The sequence below is a fragment of the Monopterus albus genome, unplaced genomic scaffold (genome assembly GCF_001952655.1).
Source record: "Monopterus albus unplaced genomic scaffold, M_albus_1.0 scaffold138.1, whole genome shotgun sequence".
NCBI lineage: Eukaryota > Metazoa > Chordata > Actinopteri > Synbranchiformes > Synbranchidae > Monopterus > Monopterus albus.
Genome location: NW_018128018.1, coordinates 994,285 through 1,007,093, shown reverse-complemented (window position 1 = coordinate 1,007,093; position 12,809 = coordinate 994,285). Strand labels below are relative to the sequence as shown.

General features: G+C 41.7%; 1 protein-coding gene across 4 annotated transcripts in view; it reads right to left on the bottom strand.

Moving 5' to 3' along the window:
- Positions 1-235: 235 nt before the first annotated feature.
- cdk16 (cyclin dependent kinase 16) overlaps positions 236-12,809 on the bottom strand; it is a 35,657-nt gene continuing 23,083 nt past the window's right edge. The window contains exons 10-18 of one of the 4 annotated variants that reach the window (XR_002276009.1): positions 12,196-12,319; positions 11,483-11,603; positions 10,434-10,531; positions 10,199-10,304; positions 8,785-8,827; positions 6,081-6,171; positions 5,916-5,990; positions 1,596-1,800; positions 236-1,482 (exon numbers count right to left, since the gene is read on the bottom strand). Coding sequence is in view for 1 of the 4 variants with exons in the window: in XM_020613738.1 (XP_020469394.1) it covers positions 1,763-1,800; positions 5,916-5,990; positions 6,081-6,171; positions 8,785-8,827; positions 10,199-10,304; positions 10,434-10,531; positions 11,483-11,603; positions 12,196-12,319 (696 nt within the window). In the remaining 3 variants the exon portion in view is untranslated. Of the gene's footprint in view, positions 1,801-5,915; positions 5,991-6,080; positions 6,172-8,784; positions 8,828-10,023; positions 10,093-10,178; positions 10,305-10,433; positions 10,532-11,482; positions 11,604-12,195; positions 12,320-12,809 lie in introns of those variants that run through there. The other 3 variants (XM_020613738.1, XR_002276010.1, XR_002276011.1) reach the window with 3 other exon arrangements.

Sequence of the window (12,809 nt, the reverse complement as noted above, 5' to 3'; positions counted from 1 at the left end):
AAAAAGACAACACACTGACTTATTTAAAAATATTAAACAAAACTGGTTGCTGAACTTGCCATGCTGTTACAATATAAAGTTAAACTACTGAGATTCAGTATAACAATAAAACATGAAGGAGGTGTGTCCTTTTTACACCTTTCTAGCCTCTCACATACAAACATGCACATATAACATTTTTACTGCAGATTAAACATTCCTCTGAGTCAAATACTAAAATTGATCAATAATGTTCTGATCAATATTTTACTATTGCTAAGATTCAGTCACAGCAAAAAAAAAAAAAAAAAAAATTAACATCTGCAACAACATTTTGTTTAAAAAAACCGCAACACTTCTAAACCTGAAAAAAGATCATTAAAAAAAACTAAAAAATGTTTCAAATAACTTACATTTGTCTAAAATGATGTGAATGTGAAGAAAAATGACCTGAAACTGGCAAAGTGGGGGTTCCAAGTTACCGGTTACTAGGTGAGGTTAACGCTTCTTCACGTGGCTCTGAGTCAGTTCTGAATGTTAGTTTAACATTTGTTTACAAAGACAAACCAGCTGTAAATAAACAACACAACTAAGTCATTTGTTCCACCTAAAAATAAAACCTGGTCTAAAGTTGTGTTTGTGTGTGGGTTTCTACTCAAAGAAAAAACCCTGACAATGTATATTTACAGTATCGCTGTAGTAGTTTTACACATACATATACACTGTCAGTGAAAATTTTGGCTTGACTGACTGACTGGTAGTGCATATATACGTAACAGTATACAATGAAGTGATGCACAGGACACACACATGCAGAACACCAGAAACCAGTTTCACATGTTTATAGTAAAAGACTCCAATTTCATTTTCTGAAAACCGCTGTACTGTAGAACCTGTACAGTAAACGCAGCACTGTACTGCGGCAGAATCACATTATAGAGTTTTGAACTGTAATTTAAAAATGTTCATCACTTAAATGTCAACCTCATTTTAAATGAAACCTGCTCTCTGTGTTACTGCAGCCAGACAGTATTTATGCTTTCTAACCCACTGTGCATGTGAAACAGGTGAAAATAAATCTGTCTGGAGCACTTACTGCCTGACCTGATGATACACTCCGACATTAAGCTTTAAAACAAGTGTACTTTGAATTCAGGTAAAGGGCCAACTTAATGAGGACAAACTGATCTGTTTTGACTAATCTAACAGATCTTTCTTTTGTGACGTGTTTCTTTTATATTTAAAAAAAACATGCAGCTTCAAACAGTCACACAAACACTGATCACCTGTGATGTCACCAGTCTGAATGCGTTTGTGTTGCCATCACATGTGTTTACTGTGTCATTGCTGATGTTTTTCTGTGAAACTGAAACTGGTGCAACTCTAACAGTGCTGCTGCAGACACTGCAGGTCTTCACACAGGTGACACCTGATTGTATGCGGGTGCTTCCAAGTCTTTTTCCAGGTTTTCCAGGATATGATTAGAGCCTTTTAGTTTTTACTCTGTGAAGTGAAAATGGAAGACATAATTCACTCCAACATCAGTTCCGTAAGCTTTAACTTGTTCATTCATTCATTCATCTCTTCATGCATTGAGGTGAAACTTTATACTGTACTCTGACTGGTCAGATGGCTGCTGTGATTCATTATTGCATCTCTCAGCTTCAGCTTCTTCTCTTCATAAACAACAGCTTCAGAAACATCTGCTTGTTTTCTTCTTTAATTTTACTTCCTCTTCTGTTTCCCTTTGTTTGTCCTGCAGCAGATTCTGCCCCTGGTGGTGTCAGAAGAGCATACTCCGCCTTCTGGTTGGACTGTTTGCTGGGGGTATTTCAGAAAGCAGGTTAAGTGAAAACACAAAGTTTCTTCACACCGAAATGAGGAGAACTCAGGGTTTTCAGTTCCAGAAACACAGGTCACTTGAACTCTGACTCAATGACCACTGTAACTTACTCTGAGAATCTAACCTGCTCGCTGGCAGGTTTTCCTCAACAAACCCAGAGCTTCTCTCTGTCTCCTCCTTCCTGCTTCATTTCTTCATTCATAAAGGTCATATTGAAGCACAGATCAGAGCGTCTTAGTTTTCAGAAATGTACGTCAGCAGAAGAGGATAAAAATCCCAGTTCGATACCAGCCTGATAGTTTGTTATCCAAGACCTGTCTTTACTAATGCGATTGCTTCTATGATCAGTCGGTGTAAAGGCAGCGATGTGTCCTCACATTTATATAATGGTAAATGGACTGTATTTATATAGCGCATTTTTCACAGTGTGTTGCACTGGCCAAAGCGCTTTAGAGGAGATCATACACCATTCACACACACATTCACACACCGATGACAACAAGGCTGCCACACAACGGCGCTAGTCAAGCCACCGGGAGCAATTTGGGGTTCAGTGTCTTGGTCAGGGACACTTAGGCATGTAGGGAGACCGGGAGTCGAACCACCAACTTGCTGGTCAGAAGACGACTTGCCCTACCTCGTGAGCCACAGCCACCCAGTGTAGTGTACTAGACAGCGATTAATCCCCAGACAGAATATATCGCCAGCTAAGAATAAAATCTACACAGTCTGTCTTTCTAACACTGTGACTCTATGGACATGAAGACGTCTAAAAACCTACTGGGTTTAACCTTACCCCTACTGAAAATCACCTAAACTATTAATGCTGGGTCACACTATGAGGTTAGATCCTACACATAAAGATCTAAATACATTTGTGTTTGATCTGTTTGATTTCATCTCCTGCTGCCAGCAGCATTTTGTCTCCCTCAGCTTACAGCGGAATAAATATAGCCTATTAAAATTACTGTAATAAACAGTAGGCTTCACCATCCATTAAAGAAATCCCAGTCGGCTAAACAAATTAACGAGATGACTACACTGAATAAAATGTAACAATTTTAACACCGATCTGTTCTTCACTCCAATTCAGGCTCTCTACCTCCTGATAAATGTGCATTAATGCCGCACAGTATTTCTGCTCCTCTGGATTAAAATGGCAGCTCTGCTTCTAATATACTCATTACCATGGTGAATCATAGGAGCTCCCATAAAAATTTCTTTCTTTCTATAGTCACCACACACAAGCTGAAATCTCAGTGAGTCACCTCAGAGTTAATTACACTCACTCTGATCAGCTGTTCAGGAACCGAAAACTCAGAGTTTCCCCCTGTCAGGGTTGGTCAACTCACAGCTTAAGTTTAGGTTCAGTGTCTGTTGAACCACCTACCCTCACTGGACAAAAGAAAAACGAAATCCCAAATTCAGTAAACAGCTCTGTGTCAGATTGTAACTGGATTTCAGTCATATCATGAGTTCCCTCCACAAACGGAGTTGCCTCTTTTGAACTTGTGATGTTCAGAAGCTCCAGAACAGCTACTAATGGACATCACCGGCTTCAACAGCTTCAGTGCACCATGGCACTGACTCTCCAAGTTTCTGAACTCTCCTGGAGGGATGAACACCGTTATTCCAATGGATGTTCCCTCATGTGGTGTTTAGATGATGCTGGTGGAGATGCTCTCTAACCTCTAATCCACACAGAAAGCATTTTTGGAAGCGTTTTCTACATGCATCTCACAATACAGGTAGAATTTCATTTTATCAAATGTGTCAATCCACACTGAATCTGAGACTCGTGTCTCACACGCATCCGCCCTTGAACCCTCGTGTTTTTTACACTGTCTTTTTTCCCTCTGCTGCTTTTATTGAAGTGTAATCTCCACAGTCAGCTGTTTAAATCACATTAATCCTGTTGTTTTCTGTTTTTCACTGCTATCTCTTACAAGTGATTGAGCTGTTTGAGTTTCACTTTCACCCTCTGTAGAGCTGGAGAAAATAAAAACCTATAAATCCATAGATGACATTTAGACCACGTTCACACTGCAGGCTGAAGTGACTCAAATCCGATCTTTTTGCCCAAATGCGACCCATATCCGATTTCCTTATGACAGTGTGAACAGCACAAATCTGATTTTTTCAAATCCGGCCCAGGCCACTTTCATATGTGGTCCTAAACCGAATACATATCCGATGCTTTGCAATTCGACTTCAGTCTGAACGGCCAGGTCGCATTTCATGCGATTTTTATGTCATTGAAATGCGACAGACCTCACAATTCTGCGCTGGAGGAGGCGAGGGGTAATAAAAAAATGGCAGACAATGGTGATTCAGGTGGTGATAACGTTTCCCTTCTCACTCGGAAATTATTAATGAATTCTGTGTCCGTGAAGCCCCTCACGGAATCCCACCAGTCCTGGCTCCGACTCCGCACCCACACATTCCTCTGTACAGAGGTAGCAGCCACTGCTCCACAAAAGGCCATAAGCAATATTTGTGCTCTCCTTCTTCTTGATATTCTTATTATTATTATTATGTCTCTATTTCGATTGCAAATTGTCAGGTACATCGCTACGCACATGCTATCACGAGCCACATCCATTTTTATTTCCGCAAACACAGTACGCTGCGTCTGACGTCACGTCCTCTTCTGCGCACGCGGGTCACTTCAGGGCCGTATACCGTTCACACATGAGACAGATGGCAGTCACATTTAAATGACAGTGTGAACAACAGCGCAAAAAAATCTGATTTCGGCAAAAAGTCCGATCTGAGCATTAAGACCTGCAGTGTGAACGTAGTCAAAATGCGATTTTCTTCCTGATGATCTCACACGAAAACAATTTTTGTCCAGTACACTTTTTGTTGGTCGGCCTGGTAAAGACTCTTTCTCCGGCTGCTGTCCTGCTGACAGACAGATTGCTGTTCTAATGACTAAAGAGACAGAATGCACCGCTTATGTCTGGCTTTCAGTGTGGATTGAATGGAATCACACTTCAGTAGAGCTTACGTCTTGCTCATGTCTCGCTTTCAATGTGGATTCCTGGTAACATTTCACTCCAGCATCTCCCATAGGTGTTCAACTGGGCTGGGACCTGGTGACTGGGAAGGCCACAACATACAATTCACATCATGTTTATTCTCATCAGACCGTTCAGTGACCCCTCGTGTCCTGTGTATGGGGGCACCGTCATGCTGTAGGAGACCACTCACTTAATCAGGATTCTCTTTTCACGTCACCCACCTGAAGATCAATGTGTGTATCTATATTATAAAACCTACTTGTATGTAATATATTCAGCTGGTCTCAAGCCTGTATAAAATGGAATGGTTGTGTCACGAAGGGCATCTGGTGTTAAAAAAAACTGCCAAATCACATATGCAGATCACTGAGATCAGCTGTGGCAGCCCCCGAAAAACTGGAGAGCAGCCAAAAGAGGAACAACATATACAATATATTCTATGTAATATACAGGGTTATTCAAAAAGAATGAACTGATTTCACTATGCAATATTTTTTTAAGTAATACAAAACTCCAGCCAAGTCACAAGTATTCTACTCACAATCAACTTTTATTTCATGTCTTACAAGTGTTCAATGTGGCCACAACAACAGCGATCAACTGAGTGGATTGTGATATGCTAATACGCGCCTGGGAGGAATTCTCTTATCGCATTGGTGTTGCCCGTGCTGCAGATGGTGGCCACATTGAACACTTATAAGACAGGAAATAAAAGTTGATTGTGAGTAGAATACTTGTGACTTGGCTGGAGTTTTGTATTACTTTTCCTTAATAAAATATTGCGTAATGAAATCGGTTCATTTTTTTAAATAACCCTGTATATATACACACATATATAATAATTGTTTCTCACTGACTTTGTGAATGGTTATTGCAGTGGGTCATAACAAACTAATATAGGGAGGAGTTTTCAGCATTGTGATGATATTTTGGCTGGTTCCCACTACTTCAAATGGTCCAAACCAATTTGAACTTTCGGGTTAGAGTCCAGGTCAGGACTTTGCTAGGGAATGCATTAAATCAGTGAAGGTCCTCAGAGAGAAAGATGAACCAGTGTGTGTGTGTGTTACCTTGGTTAGGTGTTGCTGTTGGCTTGGTGGTTTCTTTTTCCAACTGAATCTCTGGCAGACTGAAGATGGACGTGGCTGAAAGTACAATCAGAGTGACTTTGTGGTGTCACAGTACACAGTAACATCACAGACTCAAAACAAGGTTCAAAATTCTTTTCAACTTACTGTCAGGAAGTAGCATCACTCTGTGTCCAAGGTTACTAAAGTAACGATGATTCATCGAGTCATCTGCTGAAATCCTCTTCTTCCCCTCAAACTAAAAGTTGAAAATAAAATTAATACTTTATCATCCAGTCACTGGTTTCCCCACGATGTCATCATACATTAAAAACTGGCTCATTTGAGATGATCTATGTCTGATCACAACTAGGGGTGGGAGTATATGCGTATATGCTGGCCATACCATAACTGTTCAGGCAATGTTCAATTCGCCTAAATGCTTGCTTAAGGAAGAGCCTTTTTCGTTATAACAAGATGCTGTTCTATGAGATATTTTGAGATATGATCATGATAAAACTTGAGTTTTCTTTTTATTATGACATACTGTATTTTCTCCTTATAAGGACAAACGCTCCTTTATTTTCTCATTGTAACGTGAGCTCTGCACAGTGTGGAGCGAGGCAGTGCACACACATTGAGCAGTACGCTCATTCGGTTTAGCAGCCCCCTCTCTCTCATTTCAACTTTCTACACAGCGACCAGCGCTGGGCCCAGGAGCTGCGCTCCAGCCAGGCCTTAAAAATCACTGATCAGATACTTAAATCCACGCCCAACAATTATCCCACAAAATAACACATAGATGCAGCTCATGAGCAAATACCCTGCACATATCCTGATTATGTTTCAGGCATCACTGACAACAGGTGATGTCAGCGTGGCTGCTGTCTCTCACACCAGGCCACACAGGGTTCACGTTAGGGAGCAGACATGATATGATCCAGTTTAGGGGTGTGTGGTATCATGTTAGAGCAGCTCATACATTTGAAACTACACACAATATATTGTTCATGCAATGAACACCAGACACAATGGCCTAATACTTGATGTGCACGGTGCTTACAGGATTAAGGCTGCAGGCGCCACTGTTCATACAGCTGTATAACTTCCCACCGTTAACTAGTGTTCATAGCTCAGCTGCAGATCACACAGGCCAACCTGCCTTCTCCCCATCTGGTGTGGGTTAAATAAAGCTTACAGATTTGCATCAACACTCAGTCGTGGAAATTCCTCTGTTCCTCTGTTCACTTTCAAAGCACAGTCAAGTTTAAGGGCCTCATTACATTATTTAATTTTTACTTACACTGTTTCAGTCCATTTTTAATCTTTTGCTGGATTTCAAGTTCTGCCGGTACTTTTCCATCTTGTAACATCAAACTTCTGGCAGGTCTACCAGTGTGTGAAGGCCAGAAGGTTAAATACCAGTTGAAAGATTTTGTAACGTCATCCATAAATTAAGATATTTTCACCTTATTGCCTGAAGAAGCATCGGATAGGCACACAGAGTCCCTCTGCAGTGGAGCAAAGCCACCCCATGACAGCAGCACACAGACTGACTTGACCTGCTCTCAAAAATCCTCTAAGACACTGATCAGGCATGCACTGCTTTGTATTATTTATCAATTCAGTTCCATTCAATTCAGTTTCATTCAAAAAGTCATCTCTGGGCATTTTACAAAGTAGTGTCTAGACCTTACTATTATTATTATTATTATAGGGGAAAACCCAACAAATCCCCCTTGAACAGCACTTGGCAACAGCGAGGAGGAAAAACTCCCTTTAACAGAAGAAACCTCCGACAGACCCCGGCTCTTGGTGGGCGGCCTTCTGCCTCAACCAGTTAGGGTGAGTGGATAGAGGAGAGGGAAAAGAAAAATAAAGCAACAAGACACAACAAACAATCAACAATGGGCAGGTTGATGTGGCCGGTGACTGCTCATCAGAAACGTAGAGCTCCAGAGCCAGGGCAACCTGCAGAACTTTATTTAAAATTTTGCCCCAAAAGCTCCAAATGGCTACAAGTTTTTACAGCACCACATAAGCAAGAGTCAGCTGCACATGTGTGAAATCTATGTGAAAGAGCAAGGAGCTAGTGTACTACAAACAGAGCAGAGAGCTTGCATGGAGGTCTTTTGCATGCACAGCTGACTCTTGCTTTGTCCCCCCACAATTTATTGTCTTTTGATGGAGCACTGTCGGCTTTATCTGCTCTTCAGCAAGCCATTTTCAGTGTTCTGGAAGCACTGCACTTTATAAATGTGAAGATGAGGAATGGAATTATGTTCTAATAGCACTGGCTCCTAAATTGTTTTTATTTTTGCTGAGTGGTGCTTCAGTCGGTTTGCTACACCAAAACTGCACTGTCATATAAAAGAACATAACTAAAGCAGCTTTTACTGGAGACTAGGTCTGAGCTGAATCAATTTGTCTGATAACATTTTATAAAAAGGGGGTCAGTTCTAAAGGGGTGCAAATGTTGCTGTGACTTCTGAATGGTGTCCCCTTCCTGCTCTTTTGCCTGGGTTCAAAGTCTTATTTTCGAAATGACAATAAGCATACACACATTACTCCATGCATCCATACAATGCATACACCACTGATTTGACTGATTCTCACACTCCATATGTATTTGTCCTTTCCTTTTATTGTGTGCTGGAAATAAATCATCTTAATTGGCATTAAAACCTGGTTGCAACCCCCCTTTTTGTCACTGGCTATCAGCCAGCTTGTGACAGCGGAAACCAGACTCCCACCTGCTGTGGTCTGCTTTTAAGGTGAGGAACAGTTCATCTTAAATGAGCCTAATGTCACATTACTGTTTATTTTTTCAGATATAATGATGTCACATCCTGTTTGTAAGATGTTTACTGACCTGCAGGAACTCTGACAACAGCTCCACTCCTTCACTGCTGAGCCTGGTATACAACACACACAGAAACACGTTGTTATTTGGTGCAGTTTGATAACATTTTATCCAATGTAAAATTTGTGATGTCTGAGTGACGTTCTGTTCACTGGATGAGAGTTGATGGGTCAAAGGTTGTGCCATCGGCCTTTACAATACATATATTGATTATTTAGACTTAATAATATTGTGCTGAATTAGATGTTTAAAATAAGCAGCAGCTTAATTTTTTTTAATTTAAAATATATTAAATCACTTGCTACCTCCCCACATTTAGTCTATTTTTTGCCTGTACTCATACTCGTGAAATAATACAAACATACTGAAAAGTGAATTAATATAAACATTTTCTTCCCATTGCACACCATTTTTTGTGGGTAACCCAACCCAGGGCAGGACTCTGCTCTGCTGCTCTGTTCACATCTAAACAGTTAGCTATTAGCTATTACAAGATCATAGTTATCACATGATGGCAGTGGATGACAGACTGCTGGCAAAGCTGAAAGTATTACTTCTCTCCAGGTTTACAGCTGTTTTGATAAATAGCCTGCATTTGCTATTTAACTTGTGGAGGGTTCGTTGCATGTACAATAATGAGCTTAAGTGCTGTCACCTTGATTAATTTCTCACTTCACCCGGGCTCACGCTCAGACACCGTCTGCTCAGAGTGTGAAGGAGCTGAGCCCCGCCCACCAGCACTAGAGGAGAATTTGCTCCAGAGGCACTGTATTTTCTGATCCACTAACCTCACTCACTGGTCTCTTTTGAGTACTGATGAAAAGCTCCCTGCCCTTATAAACCAAGAGCCCAAGGAATTCGAAGTCAGTCGGACCTGTGCGCCACAAATAACTTTTCATATTTGCACGCACTGTTTTATGCAAGTGAAACACCTTGAGCGGGTGACTGAGAACAACTGGTGTAATCTGACAATGAGGGTTTTTTTTATTGGCCCTCTGTTCCCATTATGGTTTGTCTAAAGGAATCATCATGCTGGAGTGTGATGTGGTTCATTTGTGTACCTGAACACATGATATCAAAGGTCAGCAATCCCAACAAAAGACATATACTCAGATATGTGGTTGTAAGTCTTTGAGGGCCCAGCAGAGCTGTCAGCTGATCACCACCTGGTGGTGAGTTGGATCAAGTGGAGCCTGCTTAGATAGACCAGGCAAACCTAAACAGGTCAAGACAGTAAACTGGGAATACCTGAGGGAGGACCCTGCCTGTGAGGTCTTCGACTCCCCCCGGGGTTAAGTTTGGAAACATCTTCAAATCCTGCATCGCAGAGGTGAGTTCTCAGAGTCAGAAGCTCATTGGTACCTGAGTGTAGTACTGTTGTGTGCCAGAGGGTAGTTGTGTACCTGTATGTAGTATTGTGTACCTGGGAGTGTGGTTACTCAGTGTGTCTGCTCTGTATTGAGGGTAGTTGTATGTTACAAACTCCTCATTGGAACTGATCCCAGGCCAGCTCTGCTCTGTGGGAGTACCTGCACACAAAATACACACAATATATTACATAAAGTATACACAAATGCATAAAAGAATTTTTGTGAATAAAAATAACAGAAGCTGATTGGCTGTCAGTGATGATGAAACAGAAGTTGATTGGCTCTCACCCAGCAGTTTGAAGATGAAGTGTAGCTCCTCCTCAACAGTGGAGCCAGGAAACAGCGGACGACCTGTTGCCATCTCATAGAAGATACACCCAACACCCCTACCGAGAGACAGACAGGTCAGCTGAGCATGAGTCTCATCAGAACAACAAAGAATAGAAATTGCTGTCAGCTGGTCACAGCATCGCGGTCAATGTTTGTAGTAGTACTACAATATAACTATTTTTTTTTTATATATATACATACATATACACACAATATAACATCATGGCAGCATAGTACTACAATATAACTACTACAATATAACAACAATATACTACAACATGGCGCCCACTGAGACAAATGTGTTTGCACGTTCCACTCTTGAATGCCGGCTTTTTCTTCGTTTTCTTCTTTTTTGTGTGTTTTTTGATTTTTCTGCAGTGCACAAATGTCATGCACTGCTTACATACAACATACAGGCATCGCTGGATATCACCAACTCACAAAGCCACTGGGAATTTACTGGTTTCATACTACCAGAGCTACAACCCATCGTCCGCTCCAGCTCCGGCGACAATAACAACAATGGCAAGGAAAGCCACCATCGCCCCCGGAGCACCAGGCACAAGCGAGCAGGCTGAAATCAGGAGAGCAACCCGGAGACGGAGACGCAAACGGGGCAGGCGAGGAGGACTCCATGCTAGGCTAAAAGCTCATGCTACTCTACCGCCATTACCCAGCCTCTTCCTTACTAACGTACAGTCTCTGGAAAACAAACTGGACGAGCTAAGGGCTAGGATTACAACACAAGGGGAAATCAGAGAATGCTGTGCTCTAGTTCTCACAGAGACTTGGCTTTCTGACAGAGTTCCAGACTCAGCGATTCATCTACAAACACATTCTGTACATCGAAGTGATTGCACTGCTGCTTCAGGGAAGGTAAAAGGAGGTGGTGTGTGTGTGTTTATTAATAACTCATGGTGTCCTAACCGCTAATCCTCTGGTTAGGAAACAACCCGCTCTACTTCCTGAGCCACAGCCGCCCCACACTATACTACAGCAGTACTAACCACATGTCGATGTGAGTGGAATAGTCGGTGCTGCCCAGCAGAATGTCTGGGGGTCGATACCACAGCGTCACCACCTCATTAGAGTATGTCTTTGTAGGGATTGACTTCGCTCGAGCCAAACCTAAAACACACACAACACCTCAGTGACATAACCGCTGTGTTTACAACTGAGTGAATAAACACAAATCACAATGAGACTACTGCTGTATTTTTAGTTTTGTTTTTTGTATTTTTTTAAGCCTGAAAATGAGATGTAGTGTAAAAGTGGTTTTCAGCCTATGGTGGAAGATCAGCAGTGACTAGGCTGTTGTGTTTTCCACTTCCAGCTGCAGAGGTCTGAGGACAAGTGTCAGTGGTCTGGGGACTAGCTTCAGAAGTCTGGAGGCAGACTTGGGGACTCCAGTAAGGAGGGAGGTGCAGTAGTCCAGGTGGGAGATGACAAGTCCTGGATGAGCACCTGGACTGTGTCCCTAGTGTCGTACAGGATTAATCTTCAGGAGCACAATACTTTTGATTTATGTCTCATTAGGATGATTAAACTCGCGTCTGTGGTTTGTGGTAAAGCTGCCAGAATTACTCAATAAAGAAAAGAATGCAGCCGAGACCATTATTAATAAGTACACATGCTGTCCATGTTAACGTGCATTATATGTTCACACATATGATCTGTGTTAACATGTGTCTGATTAAACCAGCAGCACAGACCAACTTACCAAAGTCTGCCAATTTGAGCTCTCCTCGCTCGTTGATCAACAGGTTTTGGGGTTTCAGGTCTCGATGAAGAACTTTTCTGCAGTGGCAGTAAGACAAACCTCGAAGCAACTGGAAAAGAAAGAGCTAAGCAAAGAAAAAATAAAACAATTACTAAAGAAAACGGACAGGTAATACGGACGATCACAGATAAAGTGGAATACAAAGAGCTGAGGAGAGAAAACCCAGTACAAAGGATTGTTGTCAAGCAGGTTCAGACAGAATAGAGCCAGTCCAGAACTGTTAAGTCCAGTTAAAAACAAAAATAGAATTAAACATTGTACTCACTGAACAGACTTCTTTTAAATATGTCAAAGACTGAGAAGCTTTCTTCCCCTGAAGTCATCTTTTCAGATTCAGCATCCTGCCAGGTGTATCAGACCTGCAGCTCAGATGTGGCAGGCTACTAGCTGAAAATCTTTTTATTGAGTCACTGATTTGATTTACCCCTTGTAGCTCCCAATGTCCACAGTGAAATTAGACTGAGTGACAAACAACAGATTTCAAAAACTGTCAAATGCAAAACACTTAGAATCCAGTGACGGTTGCTGGACTGCTGTTCTGCAGGTGAGTGACA